This window comes from Paramacrobiotus metropolitanus, unplaced genomic scaffold (genome assembly GCF_019649055.1).
Source record: "Paramacrobiotus metropolitanus isolate TYO unplaced genomic scaffold, Prichtersi_v1.0 Parri_scaffold0000097, whole genome shotgun sequence".
Lineage (NCBI taxonomy): Eukaryota > Metazoa > Tardigrada > Eutardigrada > Parachela > Macrobiotidae > Paramacrobiotus > Paramacrobiotus metropolitanus.
The window spans coordinates 371,031-394,724 of NW_026570317.1; the positions used below are offsets into that span (position 1 = coordinate 371,031).

The following is a 23,694-nucleotide window of genomic DNA, read 5'->3' on the forward strand; positions in this document are numbered from 1 at the left end:
GAAGCACTGGGAAAATTCAGTGATATATTTCCCCGGCAAAGATCGCATATCCGCAGTGGCGGTTTGCACTTGTGTAAGCTATTTTGCTAGCCAATTTGCAACAGCCAAGCAGATTTCTGGCGAGTGGTCCATATCTCTGGCAACTGCTTCCTACAGTTTTCTGAGTGGTTGTCGGAATTGGTAATACAGCTGGTTTTGTATTCCGTGAGTTTTTAAAGATTCTTAGAGCTGAAACGGAAAAATCAGCAGTTTTCGTAAATTCCACTGCTGACATAACTTTTCTATCGGGTTCAAAACATTTATAAACGCCTTTAGAAATCCAGTATGTTCCATCAGGGATTTCATTCTCAAACATACACTAGAGATATTATACTTCGTTCCTTGCCACATTTCGTAGTTTTCCGGGTTTTCCATCATGCAACTCATAATTTTCGCTGGCCTGCTAGTTGCCGCAGATATAAGCAGTAAGTGATCTTTGTCGATGTCGCCCTTCCGCGAGTTAATCAAATGTCTATCTGGCTGATATCATGCATATTCAGTATGTTGCTGTGGATTGCAGTGGCTGCAGACTTGGGTCCAAGTCCGCCGTCCGAATGCTGCAGCGTACGGAAGTACAGCATCCCGACTACTCCATCGGAGTCCCTGCCTGGAAACGCTGCAAGCCCGTGGCAGTAAGTTGTTGTATTAGCACAATGTCCCATAGAAGCGGTTATCCACTATGAACTGTGAAAATGCAATCATTTCGAAAATACCTTAAAATTCCCAAGCAAACTGTTTTCAACCAGACAATAATCTTGATACTAAAATCAAACATACGTAATTCAGACGGCTATTCTCATTCATGTTGGACCGTTAAATCGTTTCGCTGGCTGAAACAATTATCAGGGATGGACCTGCCCTTAATAATTAGGGTCACCAGATAAAACCAATCCTCTTCCATGTCAACTTCTGAATTTGGTTTTCTATTTTTACTAGCAGTAGTTGAGAAATTTGGGTAACGATTTGCTCTGGGCATGACCACCCGTACACCAGTATTTTATTAAGATAAAATCGATACTATACAGCATGCGGCCAAAAGAAATCAATATCCTAAGCTATAGATCATAACAATAAGTCGCCATAACTCGCCGGTACTCATTATAACCGCCAGAACATTAGAGATTTGTTTATGTGATCTTTTTTCTGCTTGAAATGCTGACATTTGCATCGTGATTTGTTCTGTTAATCAGATACGCCGTCCGTGTCGGCCAGATCCTGTATGTGACATCGCTGCGCGCCTTCGCCTCTTTCACCCACCGCGACACCATTTTCAGCGTGGGCAACACCAATGCCGAAGTCACCCAGATCATGATGTTGATTAACAACATCCTAATGGAAGCCGGCTGCACCTGGAGCAACGTGCACGATGTAGAAGTCCTGGTCACCGGTGACCCCGACGACAAGTTCCCCGCCGTCTACAAAGCCATGGACAGGTTCTGCCGTGCTTTAAATTGCACTGATGTACGTCGGTTTCCTGTTTCTTTTTATAACTACCATTTTTAACTGACGTATTGTAGTTTCCTTGGGCTGCTCATTTCCGCACTGCTGAATCTCTTGCCGACAACGCCACCGTTGAGTTCGCAGTACAGGCCAGCAACTGCGAGTGGGAACACAAGGGTAACCAGAGATTCGCGCGAGCAACAATAATGGCTCACTTCTCCACCATGTGTCAGATTCGTCTCGAATTACAGCCATATCATTAAACTGCAGCTAGATTATTACTGCATATTCAGTACGATGCTGTCGATTGCAGCATCTCCCCAGCATAAGGGTTTACAGTCCGAATGTTGCGGCCCTTTGAAGCGTTACCCTGTTCTTTCTTCGTTAGTGGAATCGACTGAAAGCGCCCCAAATCCGTGGAAGTAAGTTATTTTCTTATGGTTAGCACCAAATGCCAACGAAGCAGTTGTAACGCGCGTAACCACTCTGTATAAAAGCACTTCATTATGGTTTTATTCGATGTCCGATAATATGCACGATGCGCCGAAAGGAAAAAATGTCCTAAAATACAAAACTTAATTTTATTTGCAGATCGATAATTTTCCTGGAATTTTTAACCTGTTAGAAATGATGACCGTTTCTTTTTTGTGATGTGATGATTTCTGTGTTAATCAGGTATGCGGTCCGCGTAGGCCAGAACCTACACGTGAGTTCGGTGCGCGCCTTCAAAACCTTGACCGACCGCACCATCATCAGTCCGGGAGGCGCCTACACCGAAACCAAACAGATTATGACGTTGACGGAAGAGATCCTCAGCAAAGCCGGCTGCAGCTGGAATAATGTGCACGATGTGGCACTACTGGTCACCGGCGGCCGCGAAAACTACCCTGTAATTGACAAGGCCATAAACGATTTCTGCGGTGAATCTGCATATAATTGCTCTGGTGTAAGTGGATAGAATTGTTCCTTTGACCAATCTCCTTTTTTTAAACCGACATTTTGCAGTTTCCTTGGGCTGCCCATTTGCGCTCTGCTCCATCTCTCGCCAACCAAGCGACCGTCGAAATCGCAGTACAGGCCAGCTATTGCCCCTGGAAACCTGTGGATCACGAGTAGTCCTCGCTAGTAACGAGACTGGCTTGCATGGCAGCCTTGTCGCAACATACATCCAATAAATTGCTACTAACATCCACTGCGTATGCGTTTTCGCCGAATAACTCAATTTTAAACGGTGCAGAGAGCGTGAACACCGTTTTTGGTTCAGCCTAGATTTACTTAATTTTAATTTTGCTTCATGAATTAACACATCAAGTGGTTTTGTTTGCATCAAAAGAGGTAACAAAATGAATGCGAACCAATGTAAACATCATGGTATAGCATATTAAAATTTCTGAACTCACATAGGAAATTTCATTTCATAAAAACACACCTGGCAAATCGGCATTACTCCCCGACTGACGCAACTCCGCGGTTGCGATTTGTACTTTCGCATGTTATTTTGTAAGGCAGTCTGCATTAAAATGCAGATTCGTGGCAGGTGGTCTCTGTCGCTCCGGCTACCGATATCGACAACTTTCCGACTGGTTTCAGAATTAGTATTGCTGTTGCTGATATTTTCCGTGAATTTGTGAAGATTCTCAGCGATCGGATCAAAGAATCAGCGGTTTAAGGGGATTCTATTGCTGACATAACATTTTCACTCGCTTGGGAAATGTATTTACAGTATAAACGCTTTGCAAAACGCAATAGCTGCCATCAGCTGTTACGTTTTCAAATATCCACGAGAGAATTATATCTGACTTTATCCTTTGTCACCTTTCGTAGTTTTCTTGTTTCCCACGATGAAATTGATAATCCTCGCTGTTGCATTGGTTGTCGCCGCTACCAGCAGTAAGTGACCTTTGTTAACGTATCGCTTCCGTAAGTTGATCAGCTGTCTTTGGCTGATATCTTGTACAATGTACACTCAATTTGATGTTATGGATTGCAGTGACTACACCGGACCCACATCCGCAGCCAGAATGCTGCCACTCACCGAAGCACTACACGGGCATAAATTCTTCGCCGAAGGAATCCAAAAAGCAGCCGTGGCAGTATGTTAATTTCTTAATTTTTGGAGCCAACAATGCGGTTACGATGGGGGGTTGTTTAGAAGTACGCATTTGATAAGCCCCGAAAACACCGCAGACGTCACTTACCTTACCCGTTTAAGCTTACCGTAATCGTCCTTTGCAAACCGTTTTCAAAAGATTGTAATGGCAAAATAGACCATAATTATGGCTCCAATGGTCTTCTACTATTTTCTTTCCTTGCTCTCTCCCGAAACGCGTTTTTCTCTTTAGGAAAAACAGTTGAAAAATTCTTAGCGTGACTATTGACTACCCTGTATAACAGCAATTGCTACTGGTTTAATTTTTTAAGCGATACACTCAGCACAAAACGCAATAAAATGATGTCCTAAAATACAGAACATAGTAATTTTTAAATTTGCTCCAAAAAAACTTTACCGGTTTTTTTTATTTTGCGTCGGTACAGATGCTGATCTTTGTGTTGTGGTTCTTTTTGCTAACCAGTTCCGCCATCCGTGTCGGTCAAATCCTGTACGTGACCTCGATGCGCGCCTTCAAAGATATTGAACGCCACAAAGAAATCATCAGCCCGGGCGGCATCATCCCCGAAACCCAGCGGATCATGGATTTGACGGACCAGATCCTCAAGACAGCAGGCTGCACCTGGAACGATGTGCATGATGTGGCGGTACTAACCACCGACATCCACGCTAACTTCACCGACGTTAAAAACGTCATGAACGATTACTGCATTGCAAACTGCACTGGTGTAAGTTGATTGCATTTTGTCCTTGGTTCACCTCTTTTGTTCACCGACGTAATATAGGTTCCATGGACCGCCCATTTTCGGACTGCGACATCTTTGAAAAACAAGGCCACCGTAGAATTCACAGTACAGGCTAGCGACTGCAATTGGATAGGCAGAGGTAACGAGTAGTCAATTCCGCGAGTTGATCGATTGACTGTGCCTGACACCACGCACATTCAGTATCATGCTGTGGATTTTTTCGCTGTGGATTGCAGTGGCTGACAGCAGTGACCAACAGGATAAAAGTTCGCAGCCCGAATTTTGCACCGCACCAAAGCGCGTTGTCTCGACTCATTGGTTAAAAAAGCAATTTGACGAGTCCCCCCAGCCGTATGTGTAAGTCTTTAAATTATAGATCTCTATATGTCAAGTCTTTTCAGTTTTGGTCAGGAGAATGTAGTCAAACAATAATTACCGAAAATATCGTAAATTAATTGCAGTCGCACATTGGACACCAAAATAGCGCAACATGGCAAAAATGCTCGTTTCTTTTCTGTTGAAATGTCTGACTGCATTACTCAGATAACTAGCGAAAACAACCTATTCTTAAGGGCTAGTTTGATACATCGCTTTTGTATCTTTAACGGTAGCGCTGCTGAGAAATTTGTGTAACTGTTAACACTTGGCAGTGTCATCGTTGTGTTGTCATTGTTTCCGTTAATCAGGGGCGGCGTCCGTGTCGGCCAGACCCTGTACCTCAGCTCAATGCGCGCCACCGAAGACTTTATCAGCAACCACACCGCTAGCACTTACCTCCAAGCATACTGGATAATGAACCGGATCAATTCCATCTTCATCGAAACCGGATGCACCTGGAACAATGTGCACGATGTGGCGGTGCTGGCCACCGGGGCCTTAAACACTATGCCAGCATTGACCACGCTGTGAAAGAATTCTGTCATAAGCCAGAATACAACTGCCCTGGTGTAAGTTAACTGCATATTTACCATGGCCACGCTTCTCTATTTGACTAACTTTCCGTAGTTTCCTTGGGCTGCCCATTTGCGCTCTGCTCCATCTCTCGCCGGCAACGCCACCGTCGAATTCACAGTACAGGCCAGCAACTGCCAATGGACCGACTTAGCTAACTAGTAATTCTTGCCGCTTGCCTTTCCACCATGTATCAGCTTCGTCTCAAACTACATCCACTAAATAATAAAACCCATTTTATATCCCTTTCCGCCACCTAAATTCATTTTACACGTTGTGTACGCGCTGCTGTGTTTAAACTGAGATGTGATTTCCTTTAACTTTGAATCCTGAATTTGCTAACGAATATGTTTCGCTTGCTACCGTAGAAGCGGAAAGATAAATTCAAAATAAATAATACAAGCATCGTTGTAATGAATGACATAGTTTTTGAGATTCCTAGTAAAATTTTAGAGCATACTCTGTGTAGCAATAGCGAAAAAATCGGAAATAGCACAGCGAGAGTACATGTACTACAGTCAGGGTGCAAGTTCGTTGTCTTGGGTTTGTTTGGGTTACGGCTCACACATCAAACTTTTCTTCGACTGTGAGTGGTGTTTTGTCCATAAAGTAATCCATAAAGTGGTATTTTGTCATGCAATTAAGAATTACTTTCGATACTTGCTGCGATGTGTAAATGCCTTGAGCGGTCTTGTTTATGTGACTTCTGCTCCGAGTCTAGATTGACAACTAGTGAGTCGTTTCCAAAAATTTGCGACCAGTAATGGTTGCGAAAACTGGGTTCGCACTACTGAAAGTACTGGGCAACGGACTGCTCACATATTATACTGTACCGACAATCCACCCTAAAGATAAGTCGAACACATCGCTTAATGGTTATCAATGGTTATTTAAAAAAATAAACGTAGGCACCGGATCTCGTAACTCGTACATTTACCAACCGTGAGCCGTTTCGCCCGTCAAAAATGTTAACAAACCTGTTTGCCGGCAAAAAGATTTGATTTGTGAGCAGTGAGACCGTCACCGTCAATCTTTCTGTCTGAATAAATAACTTCTGTTTGAAGCGATTTCCAAACCGGAATTACAAGTCACTAACCATAAGGATATGGACTCGCAATCACCGATGGTAATAGTCATCCAATACAGGCGCTCTCTCCTTGGAGCGCCTGCATTGGATGACGCGATTGCTCCGGTGTTTGCCGAAAAAGCTGTGACAATCCTTACTGCATGCAAGGGAATGGAGCTTCTGCCGTCACCAAGCGCTGTACCTCCTGAAACACTGTCTCGGCGCGCCCAAGATCATCTACATGTTGAGATGTTGCAACGCTGGAGATACCCGCAGCAACTGTATCAGATTGACGAAGCTCTGCGCTCCTGTTTTCAGCTACTGTGCAACGTTCGAACCAATCACGATGACTACCCTAGCTGGCGGCAAGCAAGCCTGCCGGTCATCACACGTGGTATCGGCATACGTCGATCGGAGGAATTAGCGCTTCCAGCCTTTTTGGCTTCGATTCACTCCGTATCTGACCTGGTGTCGTTACTGCTTCCCTAACGGCCGCCTGTGGATACCACAGAAGCTATGAACTTGTGGAAACTGAACGCTCGCCTTCAAGAACTTCCTGAATTAGGTTTCCGGAAAAAACAGAAGTCTTGGGATCTACCGCTGTGCAATGCATCGCTGCACACTCTTTTGGAAGTATGTATATCGCGACGATGAGATTAACAGAGCGCGCCTCCTTGCACAGTCTACTCCGGATGCAGGTATTTGGCTCAATGCTTTGCCATCCGCCCACATAGGGAACCTACTTGACGACGACTTCCTGAAAATTTCCGACTTCCAAGCTCTTTTTGCTGTGACATTGAAAGTTTTAACCGTGTTATTTACACATACATGCATGTTTACTGATTTGTATATCTTGGTCGATTATTAATAAAGATTATTCCAACAGCAAGAAATTTTCTTGCTGCGCATCCGCGTTAGTATGTTACCGGCCAACGTGCAACTAAATCACCTCGAGCTATATACATAGTTGAAAATAGCCGGATGGTGACTTCCTGCTAAAAATTACATGACATGAAGTGCATGACAAGGAAGTAGCCGGGAGGCTACTTGCTACGACGGATTAAATAAAAAGATCACTCTTGTCCTGAAGATCACTCAAGATTTGAAATGGAATATTTTGAATATTTTGGAAACATGACTGATTGCGACTTTTCTTTTGACTTTTCTGGCTCAAAAGTTAATTGGGAAAAATTTATACCCGAACTTAAGAAATTTGTTAACCATGTAAAGTGCCTGGAATCGAAAATCGAAGAATTGACTGTCGAAAATGTGGCCATCAAGAACCAGCTGAAAGTTACTCCCTTCACAATCTTGCCAAGTCTTGCCGTGGAGCCTCCTAAGGAGAACCTTTTGTCGTCTAATGATATCGCTGAATTAAAGAACGGAGTGCAAGAGCTATGTGAACGAGTTTTCGTGATAGAATGTGGACTCGCCACTGGCGGTGAGACCCTGCGCGGGGATACGACAGTGATGATGTGATCTCGGACCCTCTTGTTGCGCGTGTTGTTGATGAAAACTTCGGATACGCTCCGGGAAATTGGGAACTTCTGGATGAGAAGAGGAAGACGATGGAGAAAAAGGGGCACTGTGGAAACCTCGAAAAGTTGAAGTGCCGCGGCTTGGTGCGATGAAATGTCCTGAGTTTATGCCAGCTGGCATTGAAACCCGATCGAACCCTTCGCCTATGCCATCTCCGCCAACCCATGCTTCGTATGCACATGTCGTTGCTACTAAGCGGTTGCCAAAATCTATTCGTGGATGTCAGATCTACAACGGTGCTGACGTGGAACCTCGCAATGAATTGAGCAAGACCCTGCAGTGTAAGCGAAAACCACATGCTGATTTTGCGTGAAAGGTATTCCTCGCCTTGAAAATTCAAATTTCACCAGTGTGAAAGCATACAACAATTTCATCGCCAATCAGCTGAACAGCGAAGGAATTTCTACCAGATTCGTAAGTGTTTTGTTCCCCACGTGGAGACAAGCGCACTGCGACGTTTGCGCGGATTGGAATATTCAAAGACGATGCTGATAAAATCCTACGACCTGAACTTTGGCCCTCCAACGTTTTCGTGCGAGAATGGGTGTACTGATTGATCTTGTTGACTATTGTGATATCCTTCGTTTTATGTTACATACTGAAATAACTTTGTTTACTGTGCATTGTGATTACGATAGCTGGAAGAATTTTTGAAAGGGGCTGTCATTTTTTGTGGCAGCTGATCTTGAACGTTTGTCTGCAACCTCGTGCAGGCGTTTACCTGATTGTTGTAGACGTTAAGCTGATTAAACAAACAAACAAACAAACAAACATGCAAAGCGCGTATCCGGTATGACGAGCTGCATAATTTGTATAAAAACTGCTGCTGCATTCCAGTGTACGAGTACATTCCAAATTTTACTGATTAGCATCAGTGTCTTCGCTTCGTCGCTCTGCATACTGTCGTTACATTATCTCATTCACTTCCTCCAATACTTGGCGTCACCGTTTTAGTAAATCATGGGAATATGTAAGGTCATATTTTTCGCTATTCTGTGTGCGGCCAGTGGTCAGCAATTTCAAAATTTATGGGACATCCTAAATTCGACCACATCAAGGACGGAGATTATAAATCTTTCAACCAATATTGTGGCTGGACCATCGCATCCTACGCTGCTGAAATTACCGGTTACCACTAAATTTGCCTGTAAAGATGTGCCTGGCCCGGGATACTTTGCGGACATCGGCACACAATGTCAGGTTTTCCATAGGTTTGCCGGCCGTTGTAAAAATGCAGGCTTCTGATCATACAGATGAATGCTTCGTTAACATTACTCTAGGTGTGACGCGAACGCAACCGTGACCAGCTATTTGTGCCCCAATATGACTGCTTTCAATCCGATTACACTAGTTTGTGAAAACCTTTCCGATGTTGAGTGCCAAACGTAAGTGGTTAAGCATCTAGTACTGTCTAACAAGGCATCAAATCCTAAGTATATAAAGTACGGATGCTGGCAACGGCTATGCGATTGTTTTCAGGTTTTTTGAGTATCTCGATTACTATACAATCAACTACGGTGCTCCCCTGTCGCCTGGCGTACAAGTCTTAGTAGGGGGTTCCGGATCCCCCTCTGCTGCACCTGCACTGGAACCCGCCCCGGGCAAAGTTACTGCCTCGCCCAGCTCCCCGGCACCAGCTGGCAAGGACCCGGTTGAGCCTATCAAAGTCGAAGGAAAGACCGCGATTTTCACCAAGAGTGGTCCGGCCGGGCAGCCCTCTTCTGCTACCGCTCAGTCCAACGCATCAACAATCACCCGGGCCAAGGAGGAAATGGTACTGACTAAGGGTATCACTACAGCCACCGCCGCCGAACCGACTGTCAAGCCGATACCGGAATTCAAGGCCCCGGTTCTACCAACTGGAAAGGGCAAAGCACCGGCAGCAGCTGTCCCAATGACAACCACCAGGAAGACCACTGCGGAGATGACAACAGAAGAGACAACGGAAGCTGTCTTCGCGGAACCGACCGATCAGAACACAACGACCCCTGCTGTAATGTGGGAGTTGTCTTGGTAAAGGTAAAGATCTGTACCAGTACGGTGCAGATGTGCAGCTCACAATTAGCATATTTTGTTGTTGTCGCCGCTGCACTATAATGAACCACGGGGCACTACATCTACGTGTCTGTTTTAACTGCACAATTTATTTATCGGGTTATATGACCTTTAAAGGTAACCTGAGAAGTGAGAACCAATGAACCAACATAATTTCATATCTAGGTTGTAATACGCATATTAAAAATACCCAAGGGTAATGTGTTCAGACGTATCAAAAGCTTTAAGGTGGGAAACTGCCAAAAGTCAGTACTGATTAAGGCAACAAAAAACAGAACTATTTATTACTTACCCAAACAGGTATCATAGTCAAATACTCGAATACCGAGAACGCAAATACAAAAAATACGAATTTATCTTTACGTAGCGCGTTAGTATGGTTCTATGATTCTTATCCAGTTTAAAAGACTCCATATTAAATAAACGTGACTGTAACGGCAGGTGCCGGCATTGTTAGACAATCTAAAAATTAAGCTAGATTCAGAGTCATACCTTCAGTGTGATTGATTTTAACGTACTTACGCAAACAGCAGCAGAATATATTTATATGTACTATTTTTATTGCTATATCGCCCGGGTTCATCTGATTGTGTCGCTTGGCCTATTTTCGCCGTTATATACAACTGGCAAAGTAATTAGTTAGCTTAACAAGAAGCAAAACTGTACTCAAGGAGTGCTAACCCCTTGAGTACAGTTTTGCAAGAAGATAAGGAAGTCTAACTGCTTGCGGAGCTACACTGTGAATGTAAAAGTGCCATATAAATGGCGCCGGTTTTGTTGGAATAACAGCGAAGTTCACGTGCACGTATACCGAACAGTTGAGATGAGTCAGTATCGTAGTATATCAGACTAAAAATTAAAACATGACACCGTTTAATGCTGGGCCTAGCCGTTTTTCGTCAAAACAGTTTTTACGAAAACGCGGCTCCACTCACCATCAGTAAACTCTGTCTGTTTCTCTGCAGACATAGTCTCGTGATGATTACAGGCGATTATAGCACTAGTTTCCTTTCCGTTCGAAACTGTTTGTCGTCCATAATACTGATGGCATGCCGTGGAGTAGGGTTGTCATCCCACCAAGGTTTTGGTGGTGGGATGTGATGGGAATGTGAACAGGAAGTGATGTGATTGGTGGGATAGATTATTAATTTATTTATTAACTTCTGCCAATTTTTTTACAACAAAAAATTCAAAATTTTATGCTAACTGTTTCAACAAAGATGCCTTTCAACAGAATCGAAAAAACTGACACAACTAGTTGAGCAAAAACAGGTCGCCATCAGTCCAAAGCCAAAACTTGCAAGCTAAGAAGTTTTACGGTTCTCGCAGTGTTGCAGCAGTTCGAAAGAAGCAAAAAGCCGTTGGCGAATTACGTCAAGTATCTTATCATCATCTTCCACAGCGGTCATCCCGATTTCCTCCATTTTGGCAGATAATTTACAAAATCAAATACCGCCAAATCACAAGTTAGGTATTAAATTGCTACAAGTTTTTGCGAATATTTTTAAATTAAATCAAACTCAACCTGAGGCGAATCAAGTCGCTCAAAGTAAGTATGCTTGTACAACTTTTCGCATTTCTAGATGCTGCTGCTCTATCACTGCTCTATCACTGAATTTGTTAAAAAATGCCCTGTCGACGCGCTATAGTTTATGTAACCGGATTTTGACCTTTCATTTTTAGCAATAAAAATTCATCACATCAGCAAAAACGAGCGGCTTAATCACAATCACATGCCAGTTTTGCTTCGGGTTTGACAGAAGCCTTAACTTTATGGCTGAGCTTAACTTACGGTAAGGATCCTCACAAGTTCAGCCACCGGCACCAAAGGGGTGTGCGGAGAAATTTAGATACGATGCAAACACTGACACTTATTTATCAACTGCACTTAAATTTTAAATATCGGAATAAAGCATCATGCTCAAGCGCAAGGCATATTCTAGCAGTGTCCCTCTAAGATCTGGAAATACCGCGAATGCACTTCAACTTCAAATGCGCCTTGTTATACAAAGTACTTTCTTTGTGGTACTTTGCGCAACCGTACAATGTTACCTTTTGAACTGTACACGAAGGAGCTTAATTGCGATCTTTGTACATCGATAATGCTGCTAACACTTTATAGGGAGAATTGATTATGTCCTTTCAAGAATGGACAGTTGGCCAAACTCTCCGAGCTCGCTTATACGTGGTGCCACATTTAATGCGGCATCTGTCAAGTTTTATCGCTTGTTACTTGCCAGACTCTCCAGGTTTTATTGCTTGCCATGCCACTGGCAGGTGCCACTGCCACGTTTAACCCCTGCCAAATTAAACTACCACGAGCGAGCGTGGGCCAAGCATTTACCGATCGCGCAGGGCTCTAGGAGCAGCATCACGAACCAGGTGGTGTCTATCAGTTTGATGGCGGATACCGCGTGCATCTCCGTGCGGAACTCGCCACGGTCACCTTCATTTGCGCCGAAGTGCACGCGGACGCTGCTGGACACAGTTTTTTGGAACAAGGACTGTCTTAAGAGAATGTGCCAGAATTAACTCGTCGAACAGTTGTCTGGAGACGCTGAGCCATTCGGCAAAGTTCTCGGGTAAAAGCTTTCTAGCGTTCTCGACGAATCATTGAATTTCAACGATGATAATGCGTTAAAGAAAGCGTTCTTTCCGTAGCATATTTGCTGAAATGCATGTCAACGAGCTTCCAGTTGCTATTCCTGCCAGCGTCTTTCTCAGCCGGGACGTCGTTTAACAATTAAGCCCTTCATTATCAGACATGTCAGGACTAACTAAATCGAACGCTGATCAAACGCTGAATAAATGCGCGGCCGCGTCGGTTCGTAAAACGCCTTTAGCTTTATAGTAAACAGCAGCCGGACGATTATGTAACATGAATTACTTGACGAGGAAGCAGCCGGGAGATTACTTCCGACTGCAGATTACAGAACTTGATTACTCATTCCAGACAATTAGCAAAGCGCGTGTACTCGTGTAGTATATAATCACGAGCTTCTTATTTTGTATTAAAAAATTATTGCAGATTAGTGGATTTCAGTGTGAATGTACTGATTTACACTCCAAATTTTACCGGTCAGCATCAGCATCTCCGCTTCGTCGGTTGGCACACTGACGCCATATTTCTTCGGTGATTTCCTTTAACACTTGGCGTAAGCGTCTTCCCTTATTTGTTAGTACAATCATGGAAATCCGTGGGGCCATAGTTTTCGCTGTTCTGTGTGCAATGAGTGGTCAGAAATATGTGTGGGATATCTTGAAACCAACCATGTCAGCACCGGAGATCATTAACATTTTAATCAATGAGCTGCCTGGAGAGTCCTATCCTTTAATGGCGCAAATACCGGGCACCAGCAAGTTCAACTGCGCGCAGAACGGCCCGGGATTCTATGCCGATGTCGACACACAGTGTCAGGTTTTCCACAGGTTCGTCTTTGCCAGAAAATAGCGGGCTTCTTATTGTACTGATGATTGCTTCGTGAACGTTAGGTGTGACATCAACGGAAACATGACAAGCTACTTGTGCACCAATATGACTCTTTTCAACCAGATTACACTGGTCGTGATTATTTCTTTAACGTTGACTGCCCAAAGTAAGTGGTTAAATATTAAATACGGTCTAACTAGGCATCAAATCCTGAGCACATAAATTTTTCGGATGCTGGCAACGGCTATGGCATTGTTCAGGTTCGCAGAGTATGCCGATTTCTCCAATTCCCGTCTGTACTCAGACAGACCGCTCTTCGACACTCCTCCCGCTGACTACGTAGCCCCCATGTCGCCTCAAATGAAAGCCTTAGTGGACGCTGCCGGATCCTCTTCCGCTGCACTTCCACCAAAACCCGCAGGGGGCAAAGCTACTGCCGCACCCAGATCACCGGCACCAGCTGGCAGAACCCCCGCCGAACCCATCAATGGCGGTGGAAACACCCCCATCTTATGCAAGAGAGACCCGGCCGGGTAGCCCTTTTCCGCTGCCGCTCAGTTTTACACATCAGCGGTCAGTTAAGAACGGCCGCCGCTTTCGAATCATTGGAACGATCTGGATGTTGGTACAAAATTTTTTTGTTTGATATAGCATGCAGGCTTGCAAGTACTAAATATTGCGATCATTATTCAAACTAGGATCGCTGAACCAGTGTAGCTTCGTTGTTATTTAAATCTTTGCTTATTTTCTTTTTTTAAGTCAGAGAATGAATGCACAGGTTCGGTAATAATGTCTGTCCTGATTTTTTTGTTATTTAACTGGACAGTAGAAAAGGCGACAGTGTTACCGCTATCCGTGCCACCTATACGTTAACTACGTTCGCGTTATACTGCACATTACTGCGACATTTAGAGCTTCCCGGGTTATGAATTATACCGAACGATCTTTTTACAAATTTGTCGCAGCATGTACAGCGTTTGACCTATGCTACATCATTACGATCAACGGCAATACGTGGAAGAACAAAATAAAATTGTGAAATTTCATAACCACACGGTAATTTTTTCCATGCAGCTGCCAAATAAAAACTTGCCAGGTCGAGCGGTGACCCTTGACCTGGCAGTTTTTTATAAAATCACACGTATACAAGTGACACTCAGGTGATAGTATTTCAGGTAATAGTTTTTCCTGGTGCTTTGTGATCTTTGTTCCAACTAATATTGCGTCACGTGTAGCATGTCTGTTGGTTATAAGCGCAGTCATAAATTTCCAGTGATTACGTGAACTTGTATGAATCATCATAAACAGCCCATTAAGAAGGAGCAACAGCCGTTTGTTATTAAGAATTGTTTGGCATTTAAAAGTAATCAAAAATTTCGTAATCTATGGTTTATCTATGGATTATGGTAATTACTGTATCTTGTGCTGTGAATCACTTACGTAGGCGGTTCTGTTGTGCTTTTCGTAGAGTCCGTTATGAGCTGGTATTGTCAACTGGTAATGTGAACTGTCTTGAAAGTTGCGAAGCAGTTGCCTTTTGGATATCTACGACGAAAATGGAAGGACTCGAAACGGTCGGCCTGTCTGGTAATGATTAGCGACGGCACTCTCTTGGTTTAAGCATTAAAGGTCTTTAAATGCCATCAGTTCAGTAGTTGCCGCCGACCACCAGTTGTAACCAAGATAAAATTGTAATCTTACTCCATCATAAAACCATCAACAGCCTTTTGCTTGATGGCAATTTAATGCATCCCGCCATTTTTGCCTTGCTGACCCTGGTTGGCTACAGAGCCATCTAGTCCATTTTGTCAGACCCTGTCCGGAACAGTAGCGGAAACAGTAATGGAAATGCCGAACAAAAACCACCGCGGTCCTTGGTACAGATTGATGAAATAGAACGTATAAAGAACGAAGCCACTACGTGCCCGACGACCGGTTCGCGCGCGGCAGGCAGAGTATACTCGGTACAATGAGAAAGAAAGCACTGCGCCTACTAAAATTAAGATAGGTAGGCTAGGCGATGAACAATTTGCTTACGTTTGTTTTAGCCCGTGAAATCGTCTCCAGCATGAAAAAAACTGTTGATCCATGCGTGGATTTCTACGCTTGTTCTTGTTTGGTTACATCACAGCAAACGACTCAATGTCAGTGGGTCCGAAAATTGCACGTGTTTTGTTTGTTTTGATTCCCACTAATCTAGGCTTTTGTTGATGAAGCACAAGTCGAAATGCGTCAGTTTCATCGCTTCCGTTCATCTGTTTATTGACTCGAGGATTGCTTTCATAGGATCCAATAAACTCGCGAAAATCAAATTTGGGAAAATCTTTAGGCGAAAGTTGCATGCCGGACGTTTAAACAACAGCAATATTTGGCGATCCAGTTTGCTGCTGCCTTTTGATAAAGGTTTCCGATCACATTGCTGGTGCTGTGATTGTCTGGGAAACCGTACCACTAGTTGCTTAGTGGAGCGCTTTGATGGCGTTGGATTTTGTGATCTGAAACGGAATACCGTTCAGGATGTGGATTAGCGCGTTAGCTTTTTCAGTAACACTGATCAGGTTACAGAGGTCAAATGGATACTCGTATCTTGGATTGGGATGCCTTGAAGGCGCAGTCTTCTAAACCTCTTGTGGTGCGGTATAAATAATTGCAGTGCGGTATGGATTTGAACATTCTCGAATGTGATGATACTGGACGGCGATTTAATGTCGGTTGAATAGTCACTATCGGGATCTGTTACTTTGTTTTTTTTTTTAACAGTGAGTGGCTTAACTTACTGGCAACGCATAGTCTGCCTGTTTGCTCCAAATTTGTAGTCCCCACAATCCAAGAGTGCATACTGGTATATCGGCGGTTCATTAGATGTAGCAGTATCTGACAGTATGGTAAGGTCGATATAAAAGATGGGAGTAAACTACTGAACCCGCCATTGTAACGTAAAACACTTCTTTATTAGATACCTCAAGGCCTTAAACCTAACGCTGATTTCTAATTGCACAGCCGCTTTGGTTTGTTATCGGCCGACGCAGAATTAAAACACCTCTTGCTATAATCCTACTTATAGAAGAACAATAGCCGTAAGGTGACTTCCTGGTATTCATATGTAGCACGAATCACATGACAAAGAAGTAGCCGGGAGGCTACTTCCGGCTGCATATAACTTAACATAATTACTCATGCCGCACAAGCAAAGAGCGTATCCGTTATGACAAGCTGCATAATCTGTATAAAAATTACCGCAGGTTCCGTCCAGAATTCAGCGTGTATTCAGCGCGATTTACTTTCCAAATAGCGGTCAGCTTTAGTATCTCCGCTTCATCGTTCTGCACACCGTCGTCACATTATCTCACTTACTTCCTTCATTACTTGGCGTAAACGTTTTAGTATACCATGGGAATACGTAAGGCCATATTTTTCGCTGTTTTGTGTGCGGCCAGTGGACAGCAAGTACAAAACATGTGGGACATCCTGAATTTGACTAAGTCAACGGCGGAGATTATAAATCTTTCAACCAACGCTGTGCCCGGGCCAACGTATTCTCCGCTGGCGAAATTACCGGTTACCATTAAATTTGACTGTAACGATTTGACGGGCCCGGGATTCTATGCCGACGTCGCTACACACTGTCAGGTTTTCCATAAGTTTGTCGGCGATGCAAATTAATATTGGGTTTTTACTATACTTATGAGTGCTACATGAACATTCCTTTAGGTGTGATGAGAACGGAACCTTGACCAGTTATTTGTGCACCAATATGACATTTTTCAGTCCGATTACACTGGCTTGTGATTACGTTTCCAATGTTGAGTGCCAAAAGTAAGTGGCTAAACATCTAGTACTGTCTAACAAGGAATCAAATCTTAAGTATGTATACAAAGTACGGATGCTGGCAACGGCTATGGCATTTTTGTCAGGTTCTCTCAGTATGTCGGCCTCTCCAGTTCCCGTCTGTATTCCACCGCAGCGGCCGCAACCAACCTGATTGCCATGCCGTCACCGGCACCCAAAGCCCCGGCGCCATCTCCTGGAATAGACAAAGCAGCTGCCACAGCGGCAAACACCGGCACGGCGACCGCTGCTGTATAGGCGACACAAGAAGTGACGACGGAAGCTGCGTCCACTGCCCCGACCGATCAAGATACCGCTGCCGCTGGTAGTCGGTGAGGAGGCCAGTGCGGAAACCGCAACGGCCACCCCTGTTGAATCTTCCGAATAATCTCGTTGTTTAGCAGAGTTTTTTATTTCATACAACATGCAAACAGTAAAAATTGCGAAGATCAATAAATTTTAAACTATATTCGCTACAGCCGGGGTGGCTTCGCTGCTATCGGAATTCATTGCTATTTTTTTTTGTAAGTCAGTGGTTGATAGCACAAGTTTCACAATAAAGTTTGTCCTAGCATTTCTATTGCTTTAACTGGTCAGCTGAATTGCAGCAGTGTTACAGGTACCGGGAAACGCGTACATTGATTATGCTTGCACTATGGTGCAGCATTTTAAAGATACCGTTGTTATCAAGTATACAGAACACCTTTCCTTAATTAACCGCAGCATGTGACTATTTGACCAATGCTACATAAGAGGGGATGTCAGTAGCGTACCTAGATAATCCCTGTACTTGCTGCCGTTAGCCGGCTGGAGCATGACGTTGTGGCTATACATGGTGCTTATGTACCGCGCCAGATTTAACCATATGTATTGCCGTAACGTCACACTCCAGGCGGGTGACGGCAGCAATACAGGGGATTATCTAGGTGCGCTACTGACATCCCCTCGTATATCCTTATGATCAGCGGCAAATTGCGGAGGTAAAAGAACAAAATACAATTTGATATGAACACTGTATTGATTTCCAGCTGGCTGTCAAATATGACTTGCCAGGTCGTTCGGTGACGCGGGACTTACCTATCTCGAGAAAATAATATATAGGTATCCCGAGGTTTCTCGATATTCAGTATTTCAAGATATATTATTATTATTATCGATATAATATCAAGATATTGTGAGATTATGTGCGATATCGTGCGATAATATCTCTAGACACCTGGATATATATTATCGCGATGTTGTGCGAGCATCTCCCAGGCAGTGCGAATTGTGCGAGTGTTAAATCACGATTTAACTACGTGTTTTTATTCGACTCGTAGTGAACGTATTTCTTCCGTCAGAAATCATTTGCTTCGTTTTTATATATCTGTTAATGTTACCGCTTCCGGAATCCACTGGGGGCGCTGGAGCCCCGGCTGCTGGGAGGCTGGTGCTCTCGGTGATCGGCTGCGTGCGGTGACCGTGGTTCAGCGAGAAGCCGGCCGACCGGGTCGGCGGAAGAGAGCGACCAGTGCCCTGCGCAACCGAAGGCCCCTTTATTGAGCAAGTGCGAAATAACAGCAGAAGAAAACAGCAGGGTGTGGCGGGTGGTAAAAGAACAGATCACTCGCGCGCACACGATCGCAGGAGCAAAACAGAGAGCAATGAGAACTGCAGAAACATGTAATGCGAGCGTACGAACAGTGCCAAGTGCAAACGGCATGCCCGTGCATGACGGCGGTCGCTTTGATCTAAGCGCCACGGCGACGCGCAGCGCCACCAACAGACTCACGTAACTCGCCACACACGGCGAAAGGAGAAAGTGCGGGAGCGCATGTCCTCCAGCTAACATTAACATCAATTAACTCGTTAATTGTCATTATATTATCTATGTACGCGACGCGTACATACTCTTGCGTTTGTATTTCTACTACCATTGCCACATTACTCTGTTTTTGTGTTCATGTGGTAGCATTTACGAATTTCGGCGAAGGAATGTCGTATACTATGTGTTTGCGGCAGAGCCTTATCCTTCTGTTAATGTTTACGTATTATGTGAATAGAAGTACCATTACATCTGTGCAGTATTCATTCGATCAGACTTGAACAATTGAAACGTATGGCATGTTGTGAATAAAAACAATATTATGCCGCAAATCATAATGATGCCACGCAATTACAGTGACGCTGTGTGTGATTCCCATGATTTTCATGGTTTGAGAATTTTCTTATGGTGAATTGTAGTGAGTCATACTTAGCCGATCAGGCTGGAAAAACACTAGCGAAGGCGAAGTGTTGTAAATGGGGTTGGTTTGTTTTGTTTAATCAGATTAAGGTCTACCACAAATGTTGACAATTTGTGTTCGCTTATATTTTTTGAGAATATAATAAGTATTCCGTGGCACATTATCAGTATCATACCTGGTTGAAACTTTTACACCAGTTATACATTTTTCAAAATAACACTTCTCTAATGCAGTTGGCTACACGGCTGTTCACTGAGAACAACAGCACTTGACAATTTTGATGACATCTTTTTCGAAGCGGTCTTAAATTTGTGGTGGCGGTTTGTACTTACGTAAGCAATTCTACTAACCAATTTCTAGTACCAAGCAGGTTCCTCGCGTGTGGTCTATATCGCTCCGGCTACCGATACCGACAAATTTTGGAGTGGTTATCGGAATTTGTATTGCATTTGGTATCGTACTCCTTGAATTTTTGAAGACTTTCAGCGATGAAACCGGAAAAAAGGCAGTTTCAAATTTTTTGTTGCTGACATACCTTTCTGATGAGCTTAGTAAATGCATTTATAAACGTTTGCCAAATCCAATAGTTCCATATCAGGTGCTACATTTGCATACATCCATGGGAGATTTTGATTTTATTCCTGGTCACGTTGCGTGCTTCTCTTTGTTTTCCACCATGAAATTGATTATCCTTGTTGGTCTGCTGGTTGTCGTCGCAACGAGCCGTAAGTGACCTTTGTTAATGTAGCGCTTCTGTCAGTTGATCGATTGTCTTTGGCTGGTGTTTTCATGCACATTCGATATGGTGTTATGGATTGCAGTGGCTGACGAGGAGCAATCTCTGCATTCCGAATGTTGCCGCGCGCCGAAGTACACTGTCGCGCTGTCTTCGTTACTGGCGCTCAGTGAAGGCGCAGCTAAGCCCTCAAATGGAGTTGCCAATAAAGCGCCAACTGGAGAAGCCCATAATCCAAAGCCGTGGAAGTAAGCTATTTTCTGAACACCAAGTACTATCAACGCAGTTATGAGCACAGGGCACAACTCATTTAAAGCGAGCACATACTCATTTAATACGAGCTCGTATAACAGCACTTGCTTAGGCTTAAACGTTTAAGCAATAATATTCAGTATGCGGTCAAAATACACTAAAACGATGTCTGAAAATTTGTAGCATAGTTTTATTTGCTGATCTGAAATTCTCAAGAGCTTTCCTCATGACTTTGAGTCGGCACAGATGCTGATCGTTGGTTTTTTTTATTAACCAGTTACGCCGTCCGTGTCGGCAAGATCCTGCACTTGACCTCTTTGCGCTCCTTCGAATCCCTTAAACACCACGACAAAATCATCCACCCGGGAAACCCATACCTCGAATCCCTGCAAATCATGAATTTGACGAACCAAATCCTCAAGGAAGCCGGCTGTACCTCGGGCTGGAACAATGTGCACGATGTCGTGGTGTTGGTCACCGGCAGCACCGATAACTTCAAGAACGTTCGCATGGCCATGGGCGAATTTTGCGGTAGAACAGAAAACAACTGCCTTGATGTAAGCAGACTGCATAACTTCCTTGGTCGCTCCTCTTCTTAACTGAATTTACCATAGTATCCTTGGATCGCCCATTTTCGGACTGCTCTTGCTTTACGCAGCAGCGCCACTGTCGAGTTCGCAGTACAGGCCAGTAACTGCAACTTTACAGGCGAGGGTAACGAGGAGTTGCTGTCCACGCTTCGATTGCCTTTGCGTAACATCACTCACATTCAATATGATGTTGTGTATTGTAGTGGTTGGCCGGGATCATCATCCGCAGCCCGAATGCTGCAGCGAGCCAGAACATACTATCTCTCTGAATTGGCCTCGTTCGCTGGACACGGCAGCTAAACTTGAACGCTTAAACTACTCGAAGCCGTAAGTGATTTCTTAGCACTAAATGGTCACGAAGCAGTTATGATCAGGAGATTTCTATATTAATCCATTATTACCGGAAGTAGCGTGAATATTACTTGGAAAATGATTTCAAACAGACACTTTGGAAATCGACAGACACAGACACATGTTTGTTTAGGAAATCGCTTTTGCGTTTACAGTGGCACCAGCTGAGACATTTGCGTAACTAACACTCTTTATTGGGCAAAAGCCATCAATACAACAAAAAGTGCATACGCAGAATACTACGCAAAATGATTCACATTTAAACATTAAAAAAACAACCAAAATCGTTAGCGCCATCAGTCATTTTAGAACGCATATCCAAAGTGCCCAAAACAGCAGCAGCATTTCCTTTTACAACAACAAGGCTAAATCTCTGCTTTAAAAATGCAGTAGAACGGGGCTCCCCTGTGGCGTCGCGAATCTTTCTGCCAACGAAACGAATAAGCTCCGCAAATGCCGGACCAAAAGTTCCAAAGGTCTCGACCGCCAGGGGATAAAGAAGATATCCCATTTCTTCCACAAACGCGTACTTACGACGTTTACTGTCTTCGGCCAAAAGCGCAACACTGCCGGATGCACTCGCGCTTGCTCGCACGTGCGATAATGCTACTGTGTCCCAACATGTAGCGTAACTTGATTAACAGCAGCACAGCACTTGATTATGTGAAATGACAATACGTGCGCAAAATGGTAACTGAAAGAAATGAATTTCCTAAAATTCAGAAGATATTTTTATTCACTGATTAAGTCGCTAATACGAATTTTTTTATACAACTTTCAGATTGTTGAAGATGCTGACAGTGTCTGCGTTGTGTAGTCATTGTCTCTTTTAATCAGGTTCGCCACTCGTGTCGGCAAGATCCTGTATCTAATGTCCGTGCAAGTCCCCGACGACTTCCTCGGCGACACCACCCGTACTGAGACTATCACTTACCAGGAAGTCCAGTGGGTCATGGAATGTATAAAGGATATCCTCCACGAAGCCGGCTGCACATGGAACGATGTGCACGATGTGGCGGTACTGGTCACCGACGGCCTCACACATTACACCGACATTGACCATGCCGTGAGGGCTTTCTGTCAGAGGCCAGACATCAACTGCCCTGGTGTAAGTTAAATAATTTATGTAAATCTTTCATGTCTCTATTTAACGGCTTTCCGTAGTTTCCTTGGGCTGCCCATTTGCGCTCTGCTCCATCTCTCGCCGGCAACGCCACCGTCGAATTCACAGTACAGGCCAGCAACTGCAAATGGAGCTACGCGATATGGGCTTGGGAGTAGTTACGGGTGGTTCTTGCGAGCAAAGAGTCGAAAAATACTGGCTTACCTTTCCGCACCTGTCAGCCTCATTTCAAACCTATATCCCAAAAAATTACTATGATCACCCATTCCGCATGCGTTTTCGATTTCGCCGCTTAACTTTGTTTTACACGTTGCGTTAGCGTCAGCGCCTTTGATGTTCCAGCTTAGATTTTATTACCTTTCATTATGCATCCTGAATTATTTTATTACCTTTCATGACTGCTATAATCAGAAACCCCATGTTCTAAAACTCAGCCAGACAGAATCAATTTTTTTTAAAAACGCATTAGCACGATCTGACTAAAAGCTTCCATAAACCGGCTATGCCATACTTTTGAAGTACAGAACCAAAGTTTGCTCATCTTTAAGACTAGTACAGACTTCAAATAAAAATTGCCCTTGTCATAGTACCTAAAACACAAATGGTCTCGCGCTAGATACTGGTAGACGTAAAATAAGGAACAAGTTAAGGCTTATTCATGTCGTTGCTTCCATCCATCCCTAGAATCGGGTGCAACTTTCCTAATCGGGTGCTTCAGAAACCCCGCAAACGTCTCCGTGGGACTCTCCGCTTATTCTCGGGAGATTTCTAGGATAAGTAGCACGCCGAACGTTTGAAGAATTTTGTTGAAGAATGGTAGTTGTCGATCCAGTTTGTTGATGCTGCTGTTGTTTTCGTTGTTGTATTTTGTCTTTGTTGTCTTTTAGTGTGGTAATTTCTTGAAGAAGGTGTCCGATCTTTTTTCCGTACATATTGTTGTATAACGCTTTGAGGTTAAATGTGATGAGCTGAACCGGAAGGGTTCCGTTCTGGGTGTGGGCTACCGTATCAGCTTGTTCAGTAACAAGGACCAAGTTGTAAAGATAATTGGGACTGGTGGGGTGTCTTCAACACGAAACTTCTAACTTTAGTGGTAATAATAAAAAAAAATGTTTGGCCGGATGGAATGCTTGATTTAGAGCATCCTCATATAGTCAAATGTAATGGTATTCATCGTTGCTGGAGGGTGATTTAAAGTTATAAAAAGGTCACT

The 23,694-nt window shown here is 43.9% G+C and overlaps 4 protein-coding genes across 5 annotated transcripts; all 4 read left to right on the top strand.

The window, feature by feature from the left end:
• The first annotated feature begins 386 nt into the window (after positions 1-386).
• On the top strand, positions 387-2,825 carry LOC129596894 (uncharacterized). Its single transcript, XM_055494293.1, has 7 exons — positions 387-464; positions 560-671; positions 1,230-1,500; positions 1,557-1,656; positions 1,793-1,901; positions 2,155-2,425; positions 2,485-2,825. Exons 1-7 carry the CDS (start codon positions 416-418, stop codon positions 2,593-2,595), a joined length of 1,023 nt encoding a protein of 340 aa, XP_055350268.1. The 5' UTR covers positions 387-415; the 3' UTR covers positions 2,596-2,825.
• A 5,897-nt stretch (positions 2,826-8,722) lies between these two features.
• LOC129596893 (uncharacterized) lies at positions 8,723-10,117 on the top strand. Its single transcript, XM_055494292.1, has 3 exons — positions 8,723-9,102; positions 9,172-9,276; positions 9,371-10,117. Exons 1-3 carry the CDS (start codon positions 8,852-8,854, stop codon positions 9,906-9,908), a joined length of 894 nt encoding a protein of 297 aa, XP_055350267.1. The 5' UTR covers positions 8,723-8,851; the 3' UTR covers positions 9,909-10,117.
• A 6,474-nt stretch (positions 10,118-16,591) lies between these two features.
• On the top strand, positions 16,592-17,737 carry LOC129596891 (uncharacterized). Of its 2 annotated transcripts, none has more exons than XM_055494290.1 (3): positions 16,592-17,017; positions 17,088-17,192; positions 17,291-17,737. In XM_055494290.1, exons 1-3 carry the CDS (start codon positions 16,767-16,769, stop codon positions 17,460-17,462), a joined length of 528 nt encoding a protein of 175 aa, XP_055350265.1. In that variant the 5' UTR covers positions 16,592-16,766; the 3' UTR covers positions 17,463-17,737. The 2 variants fall into 2 exon arrangements, with proteins under 2 accessions (XP_055350265.1, XP_055350266.1); XM_055494291.1 differs by having other exon boundaries at positions 16,592-16,834.
• Positions 17,738-20,067: 2,330 nt separating this feature from the next.
• Positions 20,068-22,639, top strand: LOC129596889 (uncharacterized). The gene is made up of 7 exons (XM_055494288.1): positions 20,068-20,154; positions 20,251-20,413; positions 20,695-20,974; positions 21,032-21,131; positions 21,211-21,334; positions 22,196-22,466; positions 22,523-22,639. Exons 1-7 carry the CDS (start codon positions 20,106-20,108, stop codon positions 22,637-22,639), a joined length of 1,104 nt encoding a protein of 367 aa, XP_055350263.1. The 5' UTR covers positions 20,068-20,105.
• Positions 22,640-23,694: the final 1,055 nt, after the last annotated feature.

Excerpts from the sequence above, each read along its gene's own strand:
- LOC129596894 (XM_055494293.1), top strand. The coding sequence starts at position 416 with ATGCAACTCATAATTTTCGCTGGCCTGCTAGTTGCCGCAGATATAAGC. Across the intron at positions 1,657-1,792 it reads CTGCGAGTGGGAACACAAGG|CATCTCCCCAGCATAAGGGT; the intron begins GTAACCAGAGAT and ends TGTCGATTGCAG. Across the intron at positions 2,426-2,484 it reads CTGCATATAATTGCTCTGGT|TTTCCTTGGGCTGCCCATTT; the intron begins GTAAGTGGATAG and ends GACATTTTGCAG.
- LOC129596893 (XM_055494292.1), top strand. The coding sequence starts at position 8,852 with ATGGGAATATGTAAGGTCATATTTTTCGCTATTCTGTGTGCGGCCAGT. Across the intron at positions 9,103-9,171 it reads CAATGTCAGGTTTTCCATAG|GTGTGACGCGAACGCAACCG; the intron begins GTTTGCCGGCCG and ends ACATTACTCTAG. Across the intron at positions 9,277-9,370 it reads TCCGATGTTGAGTGCCAAAC|GTTTTTTGAGTATCTCGATT; the intron begins GTAAGTGGTTAA and ends GATTGTTTTCAG.
- LOC129596891 (XM_055494290.1), top strand. The coding sequence starts at position 16,767 with ATGGGAATACGTAAGGCCATATTTTTCGCTGTTTTGTGTGCGGCCAGT. Across the intron at positions 17,018-17,087 it reads CACTGTCAGGTTTTCCATAA|GTGTGATGAGAACGGAACCT; the intron begins GTTTGTCGGCGA and ends ACATTCCTTTAG. Across the intron at positions 17,193-17,290 it reads TCCAATGTTGAGTGCCAAAA|GTTCTCTCAGTATGTCGGCC; the intron begins GTAAGTGGCTAA and ends CATTTTTGTCAG.
- LOC129596889 (XM_055494288.1), top strand. The coding sequence starts at position 20,106 with ATGAAATTGATTATCCTTGTTGGTCTGCTGGTTGTCGTCGCAACGAGC. Across the intron at positions 20,414-20,694 it reads CATAATCCAAAGCCGTGGAA|TTACGCCGTCCGTGTCGGCA; the intron begins GTAAGCTATTTT and ends TTTATTAACCAG. Across the intron at positions 21,335-22,195 it reads CGCTTAAACTACTCGAAGCC|GTTCGCCACTCGTGTCGGCA; the intron begins GTAAGTGATTTC and ends TCTTTTAATCAG.